Below are 25757 nucleotides of genomic sequence, written 5' to 3'. Positions count from 1 at the left end.
AACATAAATACAATAAGGATCTATTTTGTTACCTAAGAAATTAACAGCAACCTCTTTGATTGATGCCCAAGCGTCTTCTTTCTGTCTCACTACTGGTTGGAGAAGAAACTTTTTACCGACATCTTGCAAACTTTCTCCACCTACGCACAAGGCTTTATCGAATTATTTCAATATTCATCCCTTATCCTACCGTCCCATTGGTATCTCATGTTGTTAATTGAAAAACTATTGAAATATATCGTCTGTTTCTCCTAAACACTGCCAGGTGGAATTTCTCCAGTGTTTTGGCAGATATATGCAGTTTCGTTCTTTGAATGTGTAGGTGGGGTCAGTCCAAATAAATACTACTCATCATGTCTTTCATGCAACGTCTAGTGTCAACGGAAATCGATCATTTGTTTCCGGTTACAAACAAAAGCGCAATTTTACGAGCGCCTTTGATAGAGCGGTGTCAGATTAGTCTAGTACGGTACTTTGTTAAGAAATACGTATTAACAACGAGAGTACAACACAGTAAAACGTTTGTTCGCCATGTCTCGGCAGCCGGAAGTCACCGCCTCGCGTGCCGCCCTGGCCCGAACTGTCCTCTACCATGTTGCAGTGCTATTCAGTCGCTACTGGAGTACTTGCTACTCTTCGTTTATTGCTGTCTCTGCTCATATGCATCGCTAAACCGAATAGCGTACTGGACTAATTGGGAATCGCACAATCGAGTGTTTTGTTTGTAACTGGAAACAAACCGACACTTTCCTTTGACACTAGCAGTCGCCGACTATATCTACCCATTGAAAAAACGAAGTTTCAAATTTCTGCTGAAACACCAGAGAAAATGGGCCTGACGACTCTTAGGAGGGACTGTATGTACATAACCAAAATCGCTAAAAATGTACAGTTTTTAAATATTTAGCGTGTATTGTACAAAGTGTTGCGTTATATGGCTTTTTTGTTATCATATTACAATTCAACGCAGTAAACACCACAAGAATTAACCGCTTCCATTGCTTTTTCCATCACTTGCCTGTGAATTTCTTCACTCACATGTTGGTAACTACTTACAGGGTTCCTAAGGATTTCGTCTATCTGATATTATAAGCAATACAACAATGAGGCAAGAACTATGATTTAAACGGAGCACCGAAATAAATGAAGAGATTTTTACTCGAATGAAAATGGATTTCCTATAATGGTAATGACTTATCGACAAACAGGGAAAATATCGATTGGTAGATCAAGAAAGGCGTGGGAAGATCAAATAGAAACTAACCACGGACAACACAGGCGCTGAACAAGAGGTCGGAACAGACAAATGTCTAGCAGCTTAAGAAAGAAGTAGAAGAAATATACTGTATCAGCTTTTGCTCTGTCCTTTGGTGTGACTCCAAATTAACAACATACAGTCAATGTCTTGTGCTATTCTGAGTTTTCTCTTAGCCTGAAGCAATAAGTGCAGTGTGCTTACTGTATGTAATTACCGTTTCCATTTCATGTAGTTTTCCGTTAGATTCTTAAAATGCTTAGTAGGTGAGAGTGCTGTACTGGAGGGTAATGTACTGAAGTACAAATGATATTGCTTGATTGCTGTACCAGTCTAGTGACCGACTGTACGGTCACATGAAGGAACTCGCACTAGAGACAGCCGTAAGCAGGCTCCAGCATTTTCGACAGTTGGTGAAGACGGAATAGTGGCCGAACTACTGAGAAAATGGTTCAAATGGCTCTGAGCACTATGGGACTCAACTGCTGAGGTCATTAGTCCCCTAGAACTTAGAACTAGTTAAACCTAACTAACCTAAGGACATCACAAACATCCATGCCCGAGGCAGGATTCGAACCTGCGACCGTAGCGGTCTTGCGGTTCCAGACTGCAGCGCCTTTAACCGCACGGCTACTTCGGCCGGCGAACTACTGAGAAATCTCAGACCAAACTCAGAGTACTCACACAGATCATCACAGACATATGGACGTCAGAAAAGTTTCCAGAAATGCGCACAAAAGGGTGACCCACAGATGTGAACGATTACAGGGGCATCTCTCTGATACAAGTCACATACAAGATACTCTCAGCGTGCCTACTCCAAAGAACACGGATGCAAGTGGTACATAAGATCGGTGAGTACGAGGAGGACTTCGCACTGGTCGCTCCTGTGCAGAACAAATCTTCAATCTGAAGACTACCCTGAAAATCAGAGCCCTCAGAAACAGTCCAGTCATAGGCACCTTCATTTAATTCAAGAAGGTATATGACTCCATCGACCGCCAGTCATTGTTCAACATTCTACATGAACAAGGTTTGGACAGCAAGACACTGTGACTGATCAAACAGACACTGACAGACACGACATCTAAGGTGAAGTTCAAGTGGGAAATCTCCGAACTCTTTGAGACCAAGACAGACGTTCGTTAAGGTGACGGACTCTCACCGCTACCCTTCAACTTAGCGTTGAATAAGGTCATCAAGGAATGGGAGGCTGCAAATACAAGGCCATTGGAAGCCAGTGCGACTTGGACGAGCCAAGCTGAAGGCGGGATGTCTAGCCTTAGCAGACAATCTGGCACTACTCACAGATAACGAAACTACAGTAATCAGACAGATAGAAATACTCAAAGAATGCGCAGAAAATGTAGGGCTACAGATTTCCTTTCAGAAAACCGAGTTCTTCTGCACGAAATTAAACATTCCAAGTCTGAGCACAAAGTATGGCAAGATCAACAGGGTCACACACTTTAAGTACCTAGGTGAAGTGCTCGAACCGACAGGAAAGGAGAAAATTGCCCAGAACGCTAGGTTATTGAAAATGAAGAGAGCCTTATACAAAACAAAGGCTATTTACAATAAGAGTCCACCTGCTCCAAAATTCGTCGCTACAACACTGTAATCAAGCCTGAGGTGCTATAGGCCCGTGAGACACTGATGTTACACACAAAGGCCGACCTTGAGAACATTCTCACACAGGAAAGAAAAATCATTCGGAAAATTATTGGGCCAAAACTCACCGACGATGGATATAGGCTTCACTCCAGAGACACCACAGAGAAGTTCTCCAACATCGCAGCGGACATTAGAAAGAGGCGACAAAAATTTTATGCACACATAAGCAGACTCACACAGACCAGACTCAACAAAAGAATCCTCAGGTACATCCAGAGACTGAAGATCACTATACCCTGGATGACACAAGTCAAAATTGATCTGGAAAGAGCTCAGATGGATTCAGCGGACGTCATGGACAAAGGAGTCTATAGACAAAAGGTGTAAAAGCGGGAAGTGATGTCAGAGAAAACAGCACCTAAAGGCCAAAGGCCAAAGTAGACAGAAGAAAGGAAGAGTGCCTTTAGTCAACGAATGAAGGAGTACTGGAAGAACAGGAAGAACCAGTAGTCATGAATGTTTCGCGCTGTCTGATAAAAGGCCTTTAACGTGCGTTATGGTTCAAATGGCTCTGAGCACTATGGGACTTAACATCTGAGCTCATCAGTACCATAGAACTTAGAACCACTTAAACCTAACTCACCAAAGGACATCACACACATCCATGCCTGAGACAGGATTCGAACCTGCGACCGTAGCAGTCTCGCGGTTCCGGACTGAAGCGCCTAGAAGCGCTCGGCCACCACGGACGGCTTAAAGTGTGTAATAATAATAGTAATAATAATAGTAATAATAATACATACAGTGCGACGGAAGGATTCATGATTGCAATACAGGATCAAACAATAAACACCAGATATTGCAGCAAGCATATTATTAAAGATCCCAATACTACAATAGATAAATGCAGACTTTGTAAACAACAAATAGAAACAGTAGATCATATTACAAGCGGATGTACAATACTAGCAAATACAGAATACCCCAGAAGACATGACAATGTAGCAAAAGTAATACATCAACAACTTGCCATACAACGTAAACTAATAAAACAACACGTTCCCACATACAAGTATGCACCACAAAATGTACTGGAGAATGATGAAACAAATTATACTGGAACAGAACCATTATAACAGATAAAACAACACCACATAACAAACCTGACATCATATGCACCAGTAAAAAGAAGAAATTAACACAACTAATCGAAATATCCATACCCAACACAACAAATACACAGAAGAAAACAGGAGAAAAAATTGAAAAATACATCCAACTGGCTGAGGAAGTCAAGGACATGTGGCATCAGGATAAAGTTGACATTATACCAATTATACTTTCAACTACAGGAGTCATACCACACAATATCCACCAGTATATAAACGCAATACAGCTACATCCAAACTTATATATACAACTACAGAAATCTGTAATTATTGATACAAGTTCAATTACCCGAAAGTTCCTAAATACAATGTAAGATATACCGTACAGTTAAAAGGAAGTCACGCTTGATCAAGGTCCGCGTCACTTTCCATTTTTGACCAGACATAACGTCTGAGAAAAGAAAGAATAATAATAATAATCTCCGCAATATTATTTTTTCCAGGAGAGCTAATTCTGCAAGGTTCGTAGAACAGCATCTGTAAAGTTTGGAAGGTAGGAGACAAGGTACTGGCAGAATTGAAACTGTGAGGACGGAACATGAGTCGTGTCTGGGTAGCTCAGATCGTCGAGCACTTGCCCGCGAAAGGCAAGGTCCCGAATTCGAGTCTCGGTCCGGCACACAGTTTTAATCTGCCATGAAGTTACATATCAGTGCACACTCCGCTGCAGAACGAAAATGTTATTCTGGAACAATAATAATTATTGTTGTGTAACGACAAAGTCATCTGTTCCCATGGGAGGTTCTTTGCAGTTCTCCCGAGCCAAATGAATATGTGACGGAACGTCGTCTTGCTCTGTTGCAGGCTTGAATCCATTGTGGTATCCCCTTGATGACATCATCAATTGGTCCAAATTGTCCCGCTCTTCAGAGGCAGTTCCACGCAAGTACACTGTCGTTACTGGTATCCAAAACAAAATCGCTGCAACTGATCCCACACGTGCTCGTTTGGGTTCAAGCCTGGGGAACAGACAGTTCACTCCGTTCTGGTGATGGTGATCATAGCACGATGAAGGAACGTGTTTACGAGAACAGCTCAATGAACACACGAGTTATCATCCATCAAGATGAAATTGACACCAAAATATTGGCGATACGGTTCCAATATTTGCTGCAGAATCTCCTCCCTGTTCCGTGGAGACCGCTCTGAGCAGCCAAGATAGGTTTACCACGTAATGCCACCCCAGATCACCACTCCGCCTGATCTACTTGCTGGACACAGTGTTCGAGGCGTTCAGTATTACCGACTTATCTCCAAACACATGATATGTGGCTGTGAGGGTACAAACACATCCGATTTTCGTTCTCGAACAGAACCCAACACCAATCCTGGTGCGACCACCATGCGTGATTTATTGCCCATTTGTATTGCGAGTCTATGGCGTAGTTGTTCACAACATAGTTCTCACCTTGCTTCTCAGGAATGGAGATATTTGTCTCTTAACATGCCATACATAATGTCCTCTAGCCACTTTGAAAGCGTAATTCAGTTCTGGAGCACTCACCTCACTGTTTCTCTGACTCAAAAGTTGCAGGTATCGATCATCGTGTGCACCGGTCGGATGTGTAAGTCCTCAACACTATCTATCTGTCCGAACCGATTCAATGTCTGCCCGAGACTCCAGTTCACACGTCGAGCAACTTCCCTGGTTCAAGAGTCTCCTTCACATAACATGGTTATGCAGTCCAATAATTGGTAGGAAAAACAAATCCATAATGTTCGGATGCAGCATTAGTAATGCCCTGCTTCACACAGTCATGTCATTGAAATACCTGGGTGCAACGTTGCAGACCGATATGAAATGGAACGAAAATGTGAGGATTGTAACAGCGAAGGGGAATGGTCGAGTTCACTTTATTGGGAGAGCTGTGGGAAAGTGTGGTTCACCTGAAAAGGAGACTGCATATACTGCTAGTGCGACCTGTTATTGAGTACTGCTCGAGTGTTTGGGATGAGAACCAGACCGGATCAAAGGAAGACATTGAATGAATCCAAAGGTTACTGGTAGCTTCGAACAACATGCAGGTATTACAGAGTTCTTCAGGAACAGGAATTCCTGGAGGGAGCGCGACGTTCTTTTCAGGGTTAACCTTCTTATTGATACGGGAACAGTCACAATAGCAACATACCCACATGACATATTGCAGTGATGCAAAAGTTTTGTTGATGTGTGTATTTAGTCCGGTGAGCTTAGAAAAGCTAGATGGCCGCTAGACGGTCCCTACCTGCAGCAGAGTCTCCCTGGACAGCGTGTAGAGGCCGCACACCTTGAGGCTGAGCGCGCGCGAGGATCGCCGGCAGAGGGCGACCAGCAGCCGCCAACAGTGGGTGTCGGCTTCCGGCCATCCGCAGCTGAAGGCGGACCGCGGCAGGCGCTCGCTCTGCAACACCAGACAGCCACTCAGGCTAAAGCCGACCACCCACAGGCCGACCAGTGGACCAACCTTCCTGGCGAGCCGGTCTGCCCGGACACGTTCGCTTATATTGTACGGTTTTGTACGTGTCGGGTCCCAAGGCCTGGGTACATCGGCTCCACAGCCACATCACTACCTGCAAACCACGACCTCTACCTGCCACTGCACACTCCACCTCTTCTCTTCCATTTTGGTATGGTGAAAATTGGATGGGGTCTGCCATGCAGTCACAGTGTTCCCACACACGATCAGACGAATCAGTGGCCTGCTCAGCGATGAGGGGCAGGGTCGGCCAAGACACTTCGGCCTTTGCATGGGCGGCTTAACACTTTGGTCGGATAACAGCCAGTCCCATTCACTGGAAAACATGCTGCAATACAAAACAAAATTTAACACAATATTAGATTATGGGAGAAACCCGCCAGGGTAGCCGAGAGCGCTAACGTGCTGCTTCCTGGACTCGGGTAGGCGTGCCAGCCCCGGGTCAAATCAGCCCAGTGGATTAACGATGAGGGTCGGTGTGCCAGCCAGCCTGGATGTGGTTTTTAGGCGGTTTTCCACATCCTACTAGGTGAATGCCGAGCTGGTCCCCATGTTCCGCCTCAGTTACATGGCTCGCAGACATCTGCATACATTCGCACTACTCCATGGATTACACTAGTTGCAGACAGTTAGGGGTCCACTAATACCTTCCTGGAGGGTACGGGGTGGCGACAGGAGGGGCACCTGGCCACCCCTTAAAATTAACTTGCCACATCTGATTAATCAGCAGACCCCACAAGTCGGGATTAATGCTTAGAAAGAGAGATTAGATTATGGCAGAACACAAAAAATTTTTCAGGAGAGTTAATAACAGTGCAAGCAGTTCACACTGGTGCTCTGAACTGTGTGCAGTGAAATTTGTGGCTGGAAAAGGTTGAGGAAAAGTTCAATAATCCCCTGTCCAGACCTCAACAGAAGAGCGGACAGTTCTTTCGTGGTGTTTTAGTTTTATAACTACTGATGAAGAACAGTCGACGTTTCCTATGAAGAACTGTAATTGAAGGATTGAAAGATACCTATCTGCTGCATGCTATAGAATTTAATTTATCCTGAGCTCTGTGGCTTACAAGGGAACTGTATTAACTTCCTCTCACAGACTTCTTCATGCTGACAGAATGTTAGGGCGCGACTAAGATTTCAACATGTGTAAAAAGGAAGACGCAACTATCAACCGTTTTAAATCGAGTTTGAAAATTTTACGCGCTTTTATATATTTTGTAAGGTCGCTAATACTCAAGAAGTCCGCAGCCGACTGCACGCACGGTGGCTAGGCAAATTCGTCGAAAAGATCTGGCTGCCTTCTGTAATAAAAAAATAAAAATAAAAAAAAAACAGAGTGAAGTATTCAAGGATTAACTTAAAGGGGGGTCGTGTGACGTCCGCCCAGACCAAATGCCGAGAATAATGACTAAAAAAGCGTATTAAATGGTTAGTTTCAGGAGCGGGAGGTCCATGGATTGAATACCCTGGCCTGCGCTTCTGTTTCATTTTTTGTTTTGTTTTTTTCTTTTCTTCCTACGGAATTATTACGACTGTGCAGACTCTCGCTACTGAATGATTCCTTTCTTATTTTTATAAGCTTTATTATGAAAAAAGGACAAAAAGATTTTGTAATGGGATTAAAGAAAACGGATACACAAGGACACCCAATCAAATCATCATAATCATTTCATTTATATTATTTTTTTCTAAGTGTATGGCAAGTTTAATGTCTAAACTATGGAGCACTGTACGAATCAGGATGATACTGATCATAGAAGCATGGCAAACAATAGTTATTGCGACGTACAGCACTTGTAATGAACGCAGAACCTTTGCATGTGCTCGGTTTTTCCATTGTTGAAGAGCACACTTGTGTTACATTCATACGCGGTTCTCGGTCATCATAAAATTTCGTTGCGCATCACGCGTATCTGTTGTTAGAATAACCTGCAAATAAAATAAAAAACCGGAAGCCTGGTTTTATCCACAGACCTCGCGCTTATGAAACCAAGCGCTTACTCCCTTAGCTGCGGGATCCTTGGTTACTAGCAGCCATACGAAGTTTGTAAGCATGCGTAAAATGATGTAAAAACTCGATTTTCCCGAAAACGGTTGAGAGTTGTGTCTTGGTAATTACATATGCTGGAGTGCTAATCGTACCAACATGAATCAAATCAACGAGGGGAAGTTCGTACGGTCCCTTTATTAGTGAAACATGCCGTTTGCTTATTCTCATTTAACTAAACCTTATTTATGAAATCTGTAACATAATTATCGTGGGGCTATTGCAGAACAAATTCAATCAAGATGTATCAACATTCAGATTTTATTTAGACAACCCAAACGCAACATTTTCGTTATACATTTAGGTCAACTGCTTCTTTATCCATTAGTAGCATCTGAATGGATCATCAGGGGATATAGCTTGTAATGTAGAAAGCCTAGGGTTCGTTAAAGACTTCATGAATCCAATTTATTTTCAATGCAGGAACCAAATGTGACATGAGATAGTCAATTACATAAGACAATAATATATACTCAAAATAAGATTAACCATAAACATAAAATTATGGGAATGTGCTCCAGTTTATTTCAAGCAGAATCTGGAATCATTCCACCGTAATGTCACGGCGGGAAAATAATTAAATATGGAATGAAACATTCCAGTAGTCATAAAGAAATAGTGGAAGTTCGATAGAGAAGCAAGTCATCACAATGAGCAGGTAAGAAAAAAAACAGGGAAGATTGTATAACTGAGAAAATTAAAAATCTGTTAAACTAGTACTGTATCAAAGAAAGAAAGCAATCGGTTACAGAAAGTTATAGCCCCCCGCAGAATTATCTGATATGCATGTGGGAGAACAGAAGCAAGAAGCACATAAGAAAATCATGAGAAAGCAGTAAATTAGAAATCAGAAAAACAGATGAAATTTAACTACACAAATAGATATTCATTTTATGAAGGAAATTAAGTATTGTTCTATGATGAATACGAATAGCCATCTCATTACAAAATAGTGAGAACTTGGTAGAACCATGACGAAACTACGATGTACGAAACGCGGCTATGTAGCGACAAAAACACATTTTAGTGGAAAGTCACCGACATTCTAGACAAACACTGAAAGTGCGAACAGTTATGAAAGATTACGAAAGCAAAAGACACCGATTCTATCACAGTATCACACGAAATGTGGCTGAAACAAAGACCCAATTACGAAGTCCGTTAAAAAATAGGGATATTTGGTACTCCAAGACCACGTTATGTGAAAATAGACCACTTCAATATATCTAAGCCATTGAGATTGAGAAATATTTAACCAAATATAGATCCTTCGTGTCTCCACTCCACGTGGTGAGCAAGCGACTTGTAGACAAAGAGCTACTCTTGTAAATATCAAAAACACTTGCGCACATGTGAAAGTATACTGGAAAAGAATAACGAAAATTTACAGTAAACTCTACGCAGAACACTTCTGCCAGGCGGTTGATACAATGTTTACGAACATTGCTTTGGATTTCCTCTTTAACATTACATGCAACAACCAGACCACTTGTGTCATGACTTATGCACAACTCGGCAACCTGAAGATGTTCTGCGAAAGAAACCGGTAGTAACACAGTAAATATCTAACACTGGCTGATTCGAGGCATTCTGCTTGGGGGTAGTAGGTTCACAACTGCATAGTATTGAGGAAACTTCGTTAAATTTATATTTTGTCCGTCTCAGCTGCTTGAATATACAATTAATTGTTGCAGTTGTTACCTGTTCCGGGCTGATTCTCTCATTCTCAACCCTCGCACCTAAAAACTGCAAAGTACATGTGGTACAGAAATATTTACATACAGGATGCATGTCCATATTACAAGTACTTACATGATTATAGACATACCTTATAATTAACCGGAATTAGTTATACAACGTGGTGCCAAAAGACAGGAATAGCTTTGTACAAGAAAGTCAAACCGTGAGTAACAAATACTCTCATTGGTAAGACAGCCTATGTGACTACTGTTACACCTGAACGACACAACCAAACGGACAAATCTAGTTTTTAGAGGTCAACAGGACACTTTGATATGTGTCGCTTTCATAGTTACCTGCATAGACATACGACTGTCTATTAAGTTGCTATGGTGCTGTCGCACCAACCGTCATTTATTAACGACATTCGTAGAACGTAGAAAACTACCAGTTTCACATTACAAGAAATGTTAACAAGTTTGTTTTAAAAAATAACGTATCATCTAAATGAAACGTACGAAGCCAGGAGGTGACGAGTAGCACGCCCTCCCGTATACAACATTGTATTTTCATCGCAAAGTACAATATTTCTAGCCATCTCTTGAGATAATGCAACACTAAAACCTGCTACATTCCATACAGGGAGCCAATGCTAAAATCTGAAATATCATTTCCTTTTTATATGATATTCACAGTCAATAAGAGGAAAGAAAAATAAGGTGAAATATATTAAAATTTATATCTTTTTTATTTATGTAACCTTTGCTAACAAACCTCCAGTTACGCAATGAATGACTTTGCGCAACGCCATACTAAGCGTCATCCGACACAATCGTTATCCACGCTGCAAAGGCCGCATTCGAGGCCAAAGGTTAATATGTACCTTGAATGACATTTCTTGTAATGTAAAACTCGTAGTTTTCTATGTTATACAAATGCTAGAAAATAAATGACAAGAGGTGCTGGAGCACCATAGAAAACTAATAGAGAGCCACATGAACGTTCGCATATGTATGAGGGCGACGGCTACCAAGATGTCCTGTTGACTACTGGAAGTTTTATTTGTCAGTTTGGCTGTATCATTTAGGTGTAACAGTAGACGCATAGGCTAACTTATCAATGAGGTTATATGTTGCACACAGTTTAACTTTCTTGTACAAAGACATTTGTATCTGGCACAATGTTGGACACCTAGTTACGATTAATTGCAAGGTATATCTATAATCATATGAGTACTCGTAGTATAAACCTGCATACTGTATGTAATTATTTCTGTACGACATGTACTTCGTAATTTTTAGGTATGTGGTTTGAGAATGGGTGAATCAGCCCGAAATCTGTAACCCATGCGGGGCTAATTGTATATTCATGCAACTGAAACGAACAAAAAAAATTATCATCGTTTCATCGAATGTTTAATAATACAGCAGAGGTGGTTTTCACTGATAATTAACGACACTAATTGAGATGGACCTACGTTAACTGACCAGCAATTTCTGTCTTGTTTGCAAACAATGTAGTTGATAAGGCGTGGCCCTTGTCTCAGGTCCCCGTCGGTCAGTTTTTTTTTATTTCTACTCTTTCCAAACAATGGTACGTGGCTGCGAGCTGCACACCATTCCTTGTACATATTTACACATTGATACATTAATAAATGGGGCAACTTGATTTTCGATGTGTTCAAAGATAGGTACGTGAAAACACGATACCTTCTTTTTCCTATTCTACGATTTCTCCACTTCAACCTATTTTTCTGCACTGATTTCGTACACTCATCTGGCACATAGACATCACTGCACCGCAAAGTCTTACTTTAGCGGTAGACGGTCGTATGACCTACTGTCACCAGTGCTATACTTTGTAACATGGTTACGTCATTTGTGTGATCAGATACTGAAAAACCGGCCGGAGTGGCCGAGCGGTTCTAGGCGCTACAGTCTGGAACCGCGCCACCGCTACGGTCGCAGGTTCGAATCCTGCCTCGGGCATGGCTGTGTGTGATGTCCTTAGGTTACTTAGGTTTAAGTAGTTCTAAGTTCTAGGGGCTGATGACTTTAGAAGTTAAGTCCCATAGTGCTCCAAGCCATTTGAACCATTTTGATACTGAAAAATAAATAAAATAATTTCGTTTAATAAACAAGCAGTGTTTCTAAAAGGCAGTATATCTAGTGTGTATGGGTAAAAGTGTTGAATACTGCATCTGAATATGCGTTCTATTCTTGAAATGCATTGTATGTAACACCATTTACAACATTTCTTAACTAAAAGTGATAAAATATATTATGTGTGAAGTGGTTTACATTATAGACCGTGTAGAGTAATCATTAAGTGCTTACAAAAATGTTAATATAACTCCGTTATCTCGAGGCCGAGTGACCCAGTAGATCAATAAATGTTCAAAAATTTTCATGTCTCTTTATTCCAGGGTTGTAACCCAGTGGCGACATTGTGCTATCACACTTGTAATAGGAGGGATAGTAATTTCGATCACCCAAGAAATGGAAACCACTGTGAAAATCGAGTAAAGCTTTGCACTTATGTGTTCGACAGTGTCTTCAGTGTGCCTGTCAGTTGCATCACTTCGCTCTTTTCAGTTCTGAACGCATGGTGAGCACTTAAAGATGCGTAGAGAATAGTGTCTCCAGCCAAGTGAGAGGTCTTGGTGAGAGTTTTCGCCTAATGTTATGCAGCCCACATTACAGAACTGTCATACGGTTCCCACTTCGTGACAATTCTCGGTCGCAGTCTGCAGGGGCTATGAAAATGCTCCTGCAGCGTTTTAGATGGGAAGTGTTTGATCACCCGCACTACAGCCAGTAATTGGCTCCCTCTGTATTTCATCGCTGCTCACATTAACTACTGGCTATGAAGGCAACATTTTCGCATAGACAACGAGCTACAGATGAGCGTAGTGAATTGGCGGGAAGCACAGGCGGCTGCTTTCTATGACGAGGGTATTGGAAAGTTGGTACAACGCTACAACAAATGTCTAAGTCGGAGTGGTGACTACGTAGAGCAGTGGCTGGAAGCTGTAGCTAACAGTTGCAGATAAAATATTTCTGATTATCACAGTTGTTTCCATCTCGCTATCAATCGGAACTTACTTTCCGAATAGCCCTAGTAAGCTCTGAGTACTATTTACTTCTACCGGGTATGTGTACAGGGCGTGTTCGTGAGAAAGTCCAATTCTAATCCACTACAGAAAAACAAACCAAGATAGTTATTCTTTCGTATGTGGTGAAGAGCTTCAACGGCGGCGAACTAACTCAAGTGTTCCATCATAGTATGGCTGTAAGAGTAGCCCAGGTATGGCTTAGACTCACAGATGCAGTACTGATGGCATACCAAATAAGTTAATAAGAGATGGAACACGTCCCCCATGGTACACAAATCAGGTCGGAACAATGAAGCACAAAATCACGAAGATTGGTGCTGTTGTACAGGAGCTCGAAATTTCTTGCGGACTTCGATGTAAGATACTTTTCATAGTTCCAAAACGAAACTCTTTCTGGAAGTCCGGCAGATAATCCAAAGAAATTCTAGTCGGATGTGAGTACACACTCAATACCTTCATTACATGATAACAATGGTAATGTTACCGATTTCAGTGGCACTAAAGCGGAATGTTTAAACAGATTTCCCGAACTTATTTCGTTAAAGAGGACCAAGTAAATATTACAGAATACGGATCAAGAAAAGCTGCCAGCATGAGTAACTTATAAGTAATTTCCAGTGGTGTAGCGAAGCAACTAACATCACGTGATAAAGACAAGTCTTCCAATTCAGACTTTATAGCAGTTAGCTTCCTTTCGAAATTCGCTGATTGTAGCTAACTCGTATCCTCTGGGCTTTTAGTCTCAAATTTAACTACTCAGCTGCTGATTCACTCTCCAAGCAGGAAATTACATTCAAATACCAACGTCAAAGGCTAAATATTCCCTGAGAAACTGCAACGAAATCTTATAATGCTGTGAAGAGCTGCTTGGAGAACGCCAATCGTAAGGCCTTGGTCAGAGTGTGGAAAATTCAGCCTTACGAAATCGTCCAGTAGAATCAAACTACACTGTTATGACAACTTGCATGGAATTCAATTTCGTTCTAGGTGACACTTGTACGACAGCGCGTATTGTAATAATGACTCATGTACTTATTACTAGTAAGTCATAACAACGGTTAACGCTATTACGGTTTTGAAATAACCTTGGTGTTGGTAACTTTTCGCCTATAAATCAACGTGCATTAGGCAGCCCCGGATGTACGATATTTCCGAAGCGTGGCAAAAACTTGATAGTGGCGACCACCCTTTCCACCCCCTCCCTCGAGCGTTTGAGACAAGACGTCAAAAATTTTAAATAGTCGGTTTTCAAAAATGTGTTCATTTTGTAACGCACGTCATGCTGAAGATTTTGATATAGAAAACGTATATGTTCGAGGAAATGTAAGGGATGGTATTCGGTCTTAAGTAATCCAAAGTGTAGTGTCACTCCTCTTCACACAGCATTCTTCTATCGCACATCACTGTATTTCGGCCTGTGGAATTCAAGCGTGTAATATTTTGTAATGGAAGCCATCAAACCTATATTCAGGACAGTGGAAATTAAAAAGCCCTGTGGTGCCTCTCCTGCTCCCAGTCGGCTGGTTTGACATCCTAGCCCTTAAAATAAACTCATGATTAGTGCTAGGTGGGATTATTTGTTACCGGGAGAATAAGAACTCTGCACAATATTTGCACTCTTTATTGCCTATCAGTTATAGTAAAATTAAATAAAGGAAACATAAAACCAGTAAAGGCAAGAGACAAGCACGACAGTACAAATTTCTTCAATCCACTATTTTCTCTCTGATCTTGCTACAGCTTTACGGGGCATGCTTTCCTTTCTGCGAAGGAATCTATTACCTAAAATTCGTCAAATGTTTTCCTACATGAACAATCAAAAGGTCGTTGTCCCATACTGAGAAAGCTTTTAATACGTTTAGTACCAAAGAGTGGCGAGGTTTCTCGATTTGATTACGTCTGTTTGTCACTGTCTGGTAGTTAAAGCGAAATAGGACATTCTAATATCGCAACAATGATAACACACGCCAAATAAGCCAGACTGTTTTGGCACAAATGGTCATTTTTATTCATTTACGTAAATAGTATGACAGAACATAATTTATGAAGTACTAATATCAATTATCCCTAATACAAGCAAAAAGTTTTAACTTAGGAAGTAGTTACACGTTTCTTTCATACGATCAAGTTTCTCAAGTATGAGGTCGAAAAGCAGTGGTACGGAATTTTTATATAAATTTGGAATCGTCATATTTTTCCATATAATTTGTGTAATATCCCCGTTTTTTCTCCTTCCTCTTTCTAATAAACAATCTTGGCATCACTAATTCTGTAACTATTCCTGCCATTGCCAAAAATTATTCTCCGATTGACTCCACTAACCCTGCCAGAATCACAGGTTCAGTTATTCCGTGTTTATTTTCCGGTTTGGTGTTATAACGTGTCCGTACAATGCGTTTTCCGAGCTATTACCAAAATAGAACTTAAAGCGGCTGCTAAACGGGGAGTGTACAACTGATCCTTAGTAGTTTAGCGATCTGACAAAAAATTTCTGTCAAAAATGCAGTCTCTTGGATATGTTACCGTCTAAACCCGATTTTAGGCTGAACTAGTTTCGCCTAGGTCAAACTCGTTCATCCTGATACCGATAGGATGAAAGTGTTAACCTAGGTGGAATCGGTTTATCTTAGTTAGAATTTACATGCTTTAAGATAAATGGTACGTCCTAGTCTGAACTAATTTCACCTCGTTTGTATCTTCTATAAGATTTTTAAAGTAAACTGAATAAAGGAATAGAAATAAAGTAGTCAATATGATTCATTAAAGTTATTTATTAACTAATCAGGAATTTCACATCTATCACTAGATCAACTTACATATATCCATCCACAGAAATCAGCTTATCTGCAATTTGCTTATTTACTTATTTTTGCAAGATTTACTTTGGTGGCAATTAGAATTGTAGAGTATTTTGTTTTTCTTACAATTGCATTTGTTTGTTGTACAGGAGTATATAGAGGGTCTATACAAGGGCGATGCACTTGAGGACAATATTATGGAAATGGAAGAGGATGTAGATGAAGATGAAATGGGAGATATGATACTGCGTGAAGAGTTTGACAGAGCACTGAAGGACCTGAGTCGAAACAAGGCCCCCGGAGTAGACAACATTCCATTGGAACTACTGACGGCCTTGGGAGAGCCAGTCCTGACAAAACTCTACCATCTGGTGAGCAAGATGTATGAAACAGGCGAAATACCCTCAGACTTCAAGAAGAATATAATAATTCCAATCCCAAAGAAAGCAGGTGTTGACAGATGTGAAAATTACCGAACAATCAGTTTAATAAGCCACAGCTGCAAAATACTAACACGAATTCTTTACAGACGAATGGAAAAACTAGTAGAAGCCGACCTCGGGGAAGATCAGTTTGGATTCCGTAGAAATACTGGAACACGTGAGGCAATACTAACCTTACGACTTATAAAGGAAAGGCAAACCTACGTTTCTAGCATTTGTAGATTTAGAGAAAGCTTTTGACAATGTTGACTGGAATACTCTCTTTCAAATTCTAAAGGTGGCAGGGGTAAAATACAGGGAGCGAAAGGCTATTTACAATTTGTACAGAAACCAGATGGCAGTTATAAGAGTTGAGGGACATGAAAGGGAAGCAGTGGTTGGGAAGGGAGTAAGACAGGGTTGTAGCCTCCCCCGATGTTATTCAATCTCTATATTGAGCAAGCAGTAAAGGAAACAAAAGAAAAATTCGGAGTAGGTATTAAAATCCATGGAGAAGAAATAAAAACTTTGAGGTTCGCCGATGACATTGTAATTCTGTCAGAGACAGCAAAGGACTTGGAAGAGCAGTTGAACGGAATGGATGGTGTCTTGAAGGGAGGATATAAGATGAACATCAACAAAAGCAAAACGAGGATAATGGAATGTAGTCGAGTTAAGTCGGGTGATGCTGAGGGTATTAGATTAGGAAATGAGACACTTAAAGTAGTAAAGGAGTTTTTCTATTTGGGGAGCAAAATAACTGATGATGGACGAAGTAGAGAGGATATAAAATGTAGACTGGCAATGGCAAGGAAAGCGTTTCTGAAGAAGAGAAATTTGTTAACATCGAGTATAGATTTAAGTGTCAGGAAGTTATTTCTGAAAGTATTTGTATGGAGTGTAGCCATGTATGGAAGTGAAACATGGACGGTAAATAGTTTGGACAAGAAGAGAATAGAAGCTTTTGAAATGTGGTGCTACAGAAGAATGCTGAAGATTAGATGGGTAGATCACATAACTAATGAGGAAGTATTGAATAGGATTGGGGAGAAGAGAAGTTCGTGGCACAACTTGACCAGAAGAAGGGATCAGTTGGTAGGACATGTTCTGAGGCATCAAGGGATCACCAATTTAGTATTAGAGGGCAGCGTGGAGGGTAAAAATCGTAGGGGGAGACCAAGAGATGAATACACTAAGCAGATTCAGAAGGATGTAGGTTGCAGTAGGTACTGGGAGATGAAGAAGCTTGCACAGGATAGAGTGGCATGGAGAGCTGCATCAAACCAGTCTCAGGACTGAAGACCACAACAACAACAACAACAGTTTTTCATGCAACTGCATTTCACGAAGCCTTGCCCTGATCCAACAGAATGTCCTTAAAGATATTTCAATACCTTGGTTAATATCTCCCACATCTAAAAGCTTATGAATGCAGACTTCGAAATCAGATCTAAAAAAATAAAAAGAAGTTAAAAAATATTTTTTAAAATTTTATTACAAAAAATTATGGGAAACTTTAATAAAATTATACCTGCTATAATGTGTTAGAAGTACGCCATGTTTGGTGCCAACCTTGTAGAGGCCATCATCAGTCTTTTGAAGTATTACTCCAATTATGTTTCGAAGGTCACCTCTACCTTTATTTACATCTGGAATACGTTGTTTCCAATATCATCTGGTGGATGGGATTTGTCGGAGGAAGCTTTCTTTCTTTTAGCTTCTTTTTTTAAATTTTCTGTCGCAATTTTTCTAGCATTTTGAATGTCGTTTCTGTCAATTTTCAAAATGTTATCATCATCACTATCTTCGTCCTGTTCAGTATTTCTGCCATGTTTGATTGCCTTCTTTAGGTCATCTTCATCCTGAATATCATTTATGATTTCTCGAGGCAACGAGGAAGTGGAAAGTCCTACTCTAGGTTCGATTCCGAATAATGCTTTGTAAGGTGATTGCTTTATGCCAGAGTGGTAAGCTCGACTTTTCTTTTTTAAATGGACATATCTTAATCCTTCCGACCACTTTGTCGAATTGTTGCCCTTTAACCAAGAGCACATCCTATTTTCAGTGTATTGGTTGGCACGTTCAACAGAACCCTGACTTTGGCTTAGCCTTGGTTTTGCATGCACAATTTTCAGTTCTGACCAAAGCTTTCCGAGTTCTCTTATAACATTATTGACAAATTTTCTGCCGCTATCAGGTTGAAGAACGCACGGCGCCCCTACTGTTACGAATGTGTCATTCATTAGCCCTCTTTGATCACGAAGGAGAAGAAATTTTGTGAGATGGCTTTGGTAAACTACAATGAATTTTAAATTCCTGTCTGGTTGTGTCTGCAAATCAATCAAAACGACTTGATATCTGCTATTCTTTTCGAATGGAGAATTGGTCTTGAAACTAGTCCTCTGTTCTTTTTCGTCTTCTTTTGTTGACAAACATCACACATTGATAAACAGAGACATATGATTTCCTTTGTGATATTGGCATAATTTTTTGAAGTCTCGGCTAAATCCTATCGCGACCACCATGACCAACAGCTACATGAGCTGCATCAATCACATCATAAAATTCATCACCTGGGACAAAGTATTTTATGTTCCTTTCACACCATGAGTTTTTTCACATCACCAATTTTCAAAGCAGCAAATCGATTCAGTCTTCTTTTTTGTAATGATGTTCTTTTTGCCAACTTTCTTAACAAAATCCGCAAGTTCGTCTACTGAAAACACGTTATATTGATAAGACTTTTTGTTTTCACTCTGCAAAACTTTCTCCAGAAACTTTTCTCTCCACAGCTTCTGATTGGCTTGTCTACTACACGAAGGTTCACCCATGATGAAAGGCCTCACAATAATTATACTAGGATTATAATAAAATATTTTAAACGCAATCAGCAACTTAGCACGCGCACTCGTCGATGCAAAATACCGTTCAAAACAAAGAACAGTGCGAGCGGAGAGCGGTTGAGAGGCGCGAGGGGCGAGCCAGAGATGATTCGGGAATTCCCCTTTCTTACAGACAGCGACATGGATTCCGACTAGGCAAAATTAGTTCAGACTAAGACATACCAGTTTATCCTAAAGCATGTAAATTATAACTAGTATAAACCGATTTGACCTAGGCTAAACTGTTTTATCCTATCGGTAACCAGTTCATCCTAAAATCGGGTTTGGCCGGTAACATATACACCGAGAAGATAGTATGTAATCTTCCTTACTTGTTATTCCTGCCAGTCGTTTATTTACGCTCTGATAGTCTGAATCTATGGATTTCACTAATAATTATAACAACGCTGATCATTCGCGCATCCTATCAACCGCAAACATCGATTGGCATTCACCCGTTCGGGTTTATTCGGCTCAGCTCCTACAGCCCCGTCCCCTTTTGTCTGTTGGAAAGTTTTTTATTTCTAGATGCGACGGGGATTCCCATGGCAGAGACATCGCATACACTATGCACGCATTCAAAAATCAACTTGTAATTAGTTCAAAAATCGACTTACAATCTATTCAAAAATGCTAGAAAACAAACGGCTGCTTTTCAAAATCTTATGTATAATAATCGACAGACCAATGTGTGCTGAATGCTAGGCGCTTTGTGAAACAAAGAATGTGAATTTCGCACCCCCTGAAATTGCCGCCCGGGGCAGATACCCCGGTTTGTCCTCGCTCCTACCCTCTCCTCCCCTCCCCTCCTCCCCTCCCCCTCCCCCTCCCTAGATCCTGGTCTGATAGCAGATCATAACCTGACGGAAAAACTGCAACTACAAGAAAGAGTTGTCTGGCACAAACGAAAGTCTCTGGGCGTGTATCTATATCTGAAAGATGATATCTATTCAAATTTCTCGCCAGTCGCTTAAGACTGGCGCTAGTGGGGCAGTATGAAGACGCAAATCAGTTTCCCTTTAAATACCCTCTGTAGCGGTTGTGAGCGTTAGTTATCTCTGAGACTGGATGTGGTGAATTGATGTCAGTCAAGGACGTCTATAAGGCGTTGTCGACACCATTATGAACACTGCACTTAGTTTGAGCGAGGACTGCGGGTAGCTGGATGTTCCTTCTGCGATACTGCAGAAAGAATTGGCAGAAATGTAGCTACTGTACATGATTACTGGCAGCGTTATTCACGAGAGTGTACGGTCATTAGGAGACCAGGTTTTGGACGGCCATGTGGCACTGCCGAGAGGTAAGACCATCGTGTCCCGAGTATGGCTCTGGAGCATCGTACTGCATCTGCAGCAGTAACATGAGCAACAGTTAGCGCCACAGTCACCCGAGGAACTGTTACAAACCGGTTACGTCAAGGACAGCTCCGAGCTAGACTCCCTACACCGTGATTTCCACTGACCCCAAACCACCACCATTTGCCGCTTCAGTGGTGTCAAGCGAGAGCTCACTAAAGGGCTAGGTGGAGGCAACTTGTGTTTTCCGATGAAAACTGGTTCTGCCTCGGTACCAGTGATGACGGTGTGTTGGTTAGAAGAAAGCCAGTTTAGGGCATGCAAGCAACCTGTCTGCGTGCTAGACACACTCCACCTACACCTGGAGTTATGGTCTGGGGTGCTATTTCGTGTGACAGCAAGAACACTCTCGTGGTTATCCCATTCACACTTACTGCAAGTTTGCACGTCAGTCTGATGATCCGACTTGTGATACTGCCGTTCGTGAACAACATTCCAGGGAATGTTTTCCAACAGGATAACACTCGTCCACATACCGCTGTTGTAACCCGACATGCTCTGTCGACATGTTGCTTTGACCTGCTCGATCAAGTCGAGCACATATGGGACATCATCGGTCGATTACTCCAGCATCCGCAAACAGCATTAACGGTCCCTGTATTGACTGACAGTGCCACATGCATGGAACTCCATCCGAAAACTGACATACGGCACCTGTGAACGCAGTCGATGCACGTTTGCATGCTTGTATTCAAACATTCTTACGGTTACTATGAAATAACGCCTCCCCTGACACGGTAGAAATAATCATTATTTATGTCTAAGGAAAGATATATTTTGCGTTAACTGCAGCGATCGTGTAACGCTGATTGTCTGAGTGTTAATGCCAAGCTTACTGTGATCGGCGCGGCATTAACATCTCTGTTACTACTATAAATTACGATGCGTGACCGATTTTGCGCTCTCTATTGTTCTAGCGCCTTTCTGTTAGCCTTTCGAACTATCAGGAATTCAATCTTGTCAGACATTTTAGTTCTAGTGAGTTCTATTTCTTAATATTGTAATTATGCCTTGTGTCTTATGACATGCATCGCAGTTACTGTGATATTACTACTTTCCACGATGATTCCCTCTGCTGATGAGCATTCTAATTCCTAAACAGAACTAAACTTTGTAAACGATAACTAATTTTCGCCGTAAGTTGGCAAATTCCATTGTGCTTTCTTTGCAAAAGATGTCTGCCATGAAACTTGTAAATGTACGACACAGTTTTTCTAAATAATAATTTGAATTACTGTAAAATAAAAACGGGATGGTTATCACAAAATTATTTATTAAATTTCTAGAGTCTCAGATATTCTATATTTGATCGTTAGTCGCCCCCACTTCTGAACACTAATAAGATAAAATATTTTTCTTAGTAAAGTTTTACCATGCTCTTTAAAAGCTATCCGGTATACAAACAAACAAAAATGTTTTTACCACTGAATTACTGTAAAATAAAAACGGGATGGTTATCACAAAATTATTTATTAAATTTCTAGAGTCTCAGATATTCTATATTTCATCGTTAGTCGCCCCCACTTCTGAACACTAATAAGATAAAATATTTTTCTTAGTAAAGTTTTACCATGCTCTTTAAAAGCTATCCGGTATACAAACAAACAAAAATGTTTTTACCACTGAATGACTTCTTCCAGAACTTCGCTACAGAAACTGCAAAAGGTAAATTTCATGTTACTAACTTATAAAAGTTACTATTTACTGTCAATAGAAGTCGTCTCAGTTATAAAATATTCTCTCTATTTAACAAGATTTAACATTCTTTCAAGTAAAATGTAATTGTAAGTTATATTTTATTACATCTGTTACAATTCACTGTTGCAATGTCTTATCTCATGCTTCCATTAATCTGTGGTTGTGCAATGTTCATCACTCAAATGTGTTACCTAGACAAATGCAATCCCGAAATCCATTGCTATAAATTAATTATTTTCTGGTACTGCGGTCTTTTTCTTGTTAATGTATTAATCATCCTTACTCACCAACGAGCATAACAGCAATAAGGGAACATGTAAATTTACCACCAGAGCTATTTCGTTTCAGATTCATGAAATGGAGTTACTGGCAGCGTTAAGGGTGAAAGCATGCACGACGTTCAAGACTTTTGTTGCTCTAAGGAGCATGTCGGAGACGTAGACTTACAAATGGCGATGTGAGGTCTTGGTAGGATTGCAAAGGTTACAAGTGAGACTGACCTCGTTGATGATCTTCTGGCCGAGCAGGCAGAACAGTGCCACCTGGTAAGCGTACAGTGTGGAGCTCATCAGCATCTTAACCGTCTGGATGACCTCCACGTCCTCCTGCAGCAACTGAAACAGCAAATGTTAATTGTTGTATAATCCTCTAACTGAAGTACAATTTCGTTTGTTACCCATATTTGTTGTCTTTCAGTGGTGTTCTTGGCTCAATAGTAGTGAACAAGACTGCTTATGTAGAAGTCTGGTGTTCGATACCACGACATGTCTACGATATGTATACAACACTTACCACCAGTTTCATCTCTGGCAATGTTTTATGTGTAAACTGCAGAGTTGCACAATGGCTTGGAGTCCACATTAAACTACAGAGTCTCTCAAAAGGAATGACCCGATTTTAACTTCTAATAATATTGGGACAAATGTCACTAGGGAACTGAAACAGAGTTAGATGTAATCGGCATGGTCTAAAGTTTCAGAAAAAATCCGCTACATGTCGCCACGAGCGCTGACATGTCGCTACGAGCGCTGACCTGGAGCATGCAGCCAGCCTCGCACAATATGGCCTCCGCGCAACAGAAGGCGTATTGTGTTATTGAATTTAGTAGTACCCATTCAGTGATTGCAGTTCAGCGGGCGTTCCATATTGATTGCGTGCTAAACCACCATCACCAAAAAACATTCTACGGTGATATAAACAGTTTGAAGTAACAGGGTGCCTCTGTAAACGCAGAAACCCTGGCCGGCCACGCGATCCTGAACAAACAGTGGAACAAATCCGACGAGCATTTGAGAGGAGCCCCCGCAAGTCTACACGTCGTGCTGGCCGAGAATTTGCGTTACCGCGCATGACAGTGTGGCGTGTGTTACCGTGTCGTTTAGCCCTCAAACTATACCGATTATACCTGGTACAAGCTCTTCAAGATACTGACAAAGTGAAGTGAGTGGACTTTAACAATGCTATTCTAGAGGACATGGAAGATGACACTTTTATAGCACAGTTGATATCCAGCAATGAGGCTACTTTACATTATAGCGGTGAGGTTCACCGTCATAATGTGCGCATATGGGGGCTCGAAAATCCTCGTGAAACAATTGAACACGAACGTGATTCACCAAAAGTGAATGTTTTTTGTGCTTTTTCGCAAAGCAAGGTTTATGGACCCTACTTTTTGAGGAAGAAACCATAACAGGACAATCATATCTTGCAATGCTACGGAACTGGTTATTCCCACAACTTGACCTGACAATTTCATCTATCAGCAAGATGGAGCATCACCGCACTGGCACAACAACGTGCGCAGTTTCCTCAATGCCAACGTGCCTCAACGTTGGATAGGGCGTACAGGACTGCGAGACCAGGCTTTACACTCGTGGCCTCCTAGGTCCCCTGACTTAACACCATGTGATTTTTTCCTGTGGGGATATGTTAAACAATGTGTTTACGTTCTTCCATTACGTCGTGACATTGATGAACTAAAAACCAGAATATCAGCTGCTGTAGCTTCAGTGACAGAAGACATATTATACACAGTTTGGGATGAATTTGGTTATCGGCTACATGTCGTCCATGCAGCCAATGGAGGACATACTGAACGTTTATGATGGATTTTTATAAACTTCTGTCTTTTATGAGTATTTTAGTGTGCAATTTGTTGGTGTTAAGCCCTTGTTCCTAATAAATAATTCTAATTAAAATCGGGTCATTCTTTTTGGGACACCCTGTATAGTTTTGCCCATAACTGGCTACTAGGTCAATTCGGAAGTCGGAGGAAGGCATTCCATCTCCATTATGACCGTGCCTGGTAAAAGACTGTGGTGTTCAGGCTAACCTTCGGTTTTATGATAACTTTAATTTGACTGTAAAATTAATGAAAACCATCTTCACTCTATTATTAGATATTTATTGTGTTAGGACCGGTTTAGTTTCTTTGAATATCTACGGATTGTCCACAGTTAAACAAAACAGGAAATTAGGCTACAGTTACAGCATGTTAATGAATGAAGTAAGCGAATCGCACTGATAACACACCTTTAGCAAATCCCCACCGAATCGTGCTGAAGTCAAGATATAAATCGTCTGGTTGTCGTATGTAATGCTGAAGACCAAATCCAAGACGACTGATCGTAAAGATTCCGTCGACCGCTTGACGAAAGCAATTACGCATGGTACAAGAGAACCCATTGTTGTGATCATACAAAGTGATCATGACAACAGAATAAAAGCCAACACAAAACGTAATGTCTTGTCATTGAACGTATAAAAGAACAGAAAATAGTTAATAAGAACAGATTTAATGCGTTACTAACTAACTAAAAGCGAGCGGTGGTTAATTTGATACATCCAGAACGAGATTTTCACTCTGCAGCGGAGTGTGCGCTGATATGAAACTTCCTGGCAGATTAAAACTGTGTGCCCGACCGAGACTCGAACTCGGGACTTTTGCCTTTCGCGGGCAAGTGCTCTACCATCTGAGCTACCGAAGCACGACTCACGCCCGGTACTCACAGCCTTACTTCTGCCAGTACCTCGTCTCCTACCTTCCAAACTTTGCAGAAGCTCTGGAAACATCCCCCAGGCTGTGGCTAAGCCATGTCTCCGCAATATCCTTTCTTTCAGGAGTGCTAGTTCTGCAAGGTTCGCAGGAGAGCTTCTGCAAAGTTTGGAAGGTAGGAGACGAGGTACTGGCAGAAGTAAGGCTGTGAGTACCGGGCGTGAGTCGTGCTTCGGTAGCTCAGATGGGCGTCGGCTTTCAGCCGTGTTAC

At 41.2% G+C, this 25757-nt stretch overlaps 1 protein-coding gene across 1 annotated transcript in view; it reads right to left on the bottom strand.

Annotated features, from left to right (window-relative positions):
• LOC124712371 overlaps positions 1–25176 on the bottom strand; it is a 155072-nt gene extending 129896 nt beyond the window's left edge. Inside the window, exons 1-3 of the mRNA XM_047242667.1 lie at positions 25156–25176; positions 22992–23105; positions 6264–6419 (exon numbers count right to left, since the gene is read on the bottom strand). Of these exons, the coding sequence (XP_047098623.1) occupies positions 6264–6419; positions 22992–23105; positions 25156–25176 (291 nt within the window). The remainder of the gene's footprint in view (positions 1–6263; positions 6420–22991; positions 23106–25155) is intronic.
• Between the last annotated feature and the right edge of the window lie 581 nt (positions 25177–25757).

This window comes from Schistocerca piceifrons, chromosome 8, assembly GCF_021461385.2.
Source record: "Schistocerca piceifrons isolate TAMUIC-IGC-003096 chromosome 8, iqSchPice1.1, whole genome shotgun sequence".
NCBI classification, from domain to species: domain Eukaryota; kingdom Metazoa; phylum Arthropoda; class Insecta; order Orthoptera; family Acrididae; genus Schistocerca; species Schistocerca piceifrons.
This window is presented reverse-complemented; position numbering and strand designations above follow the sequence as displayed.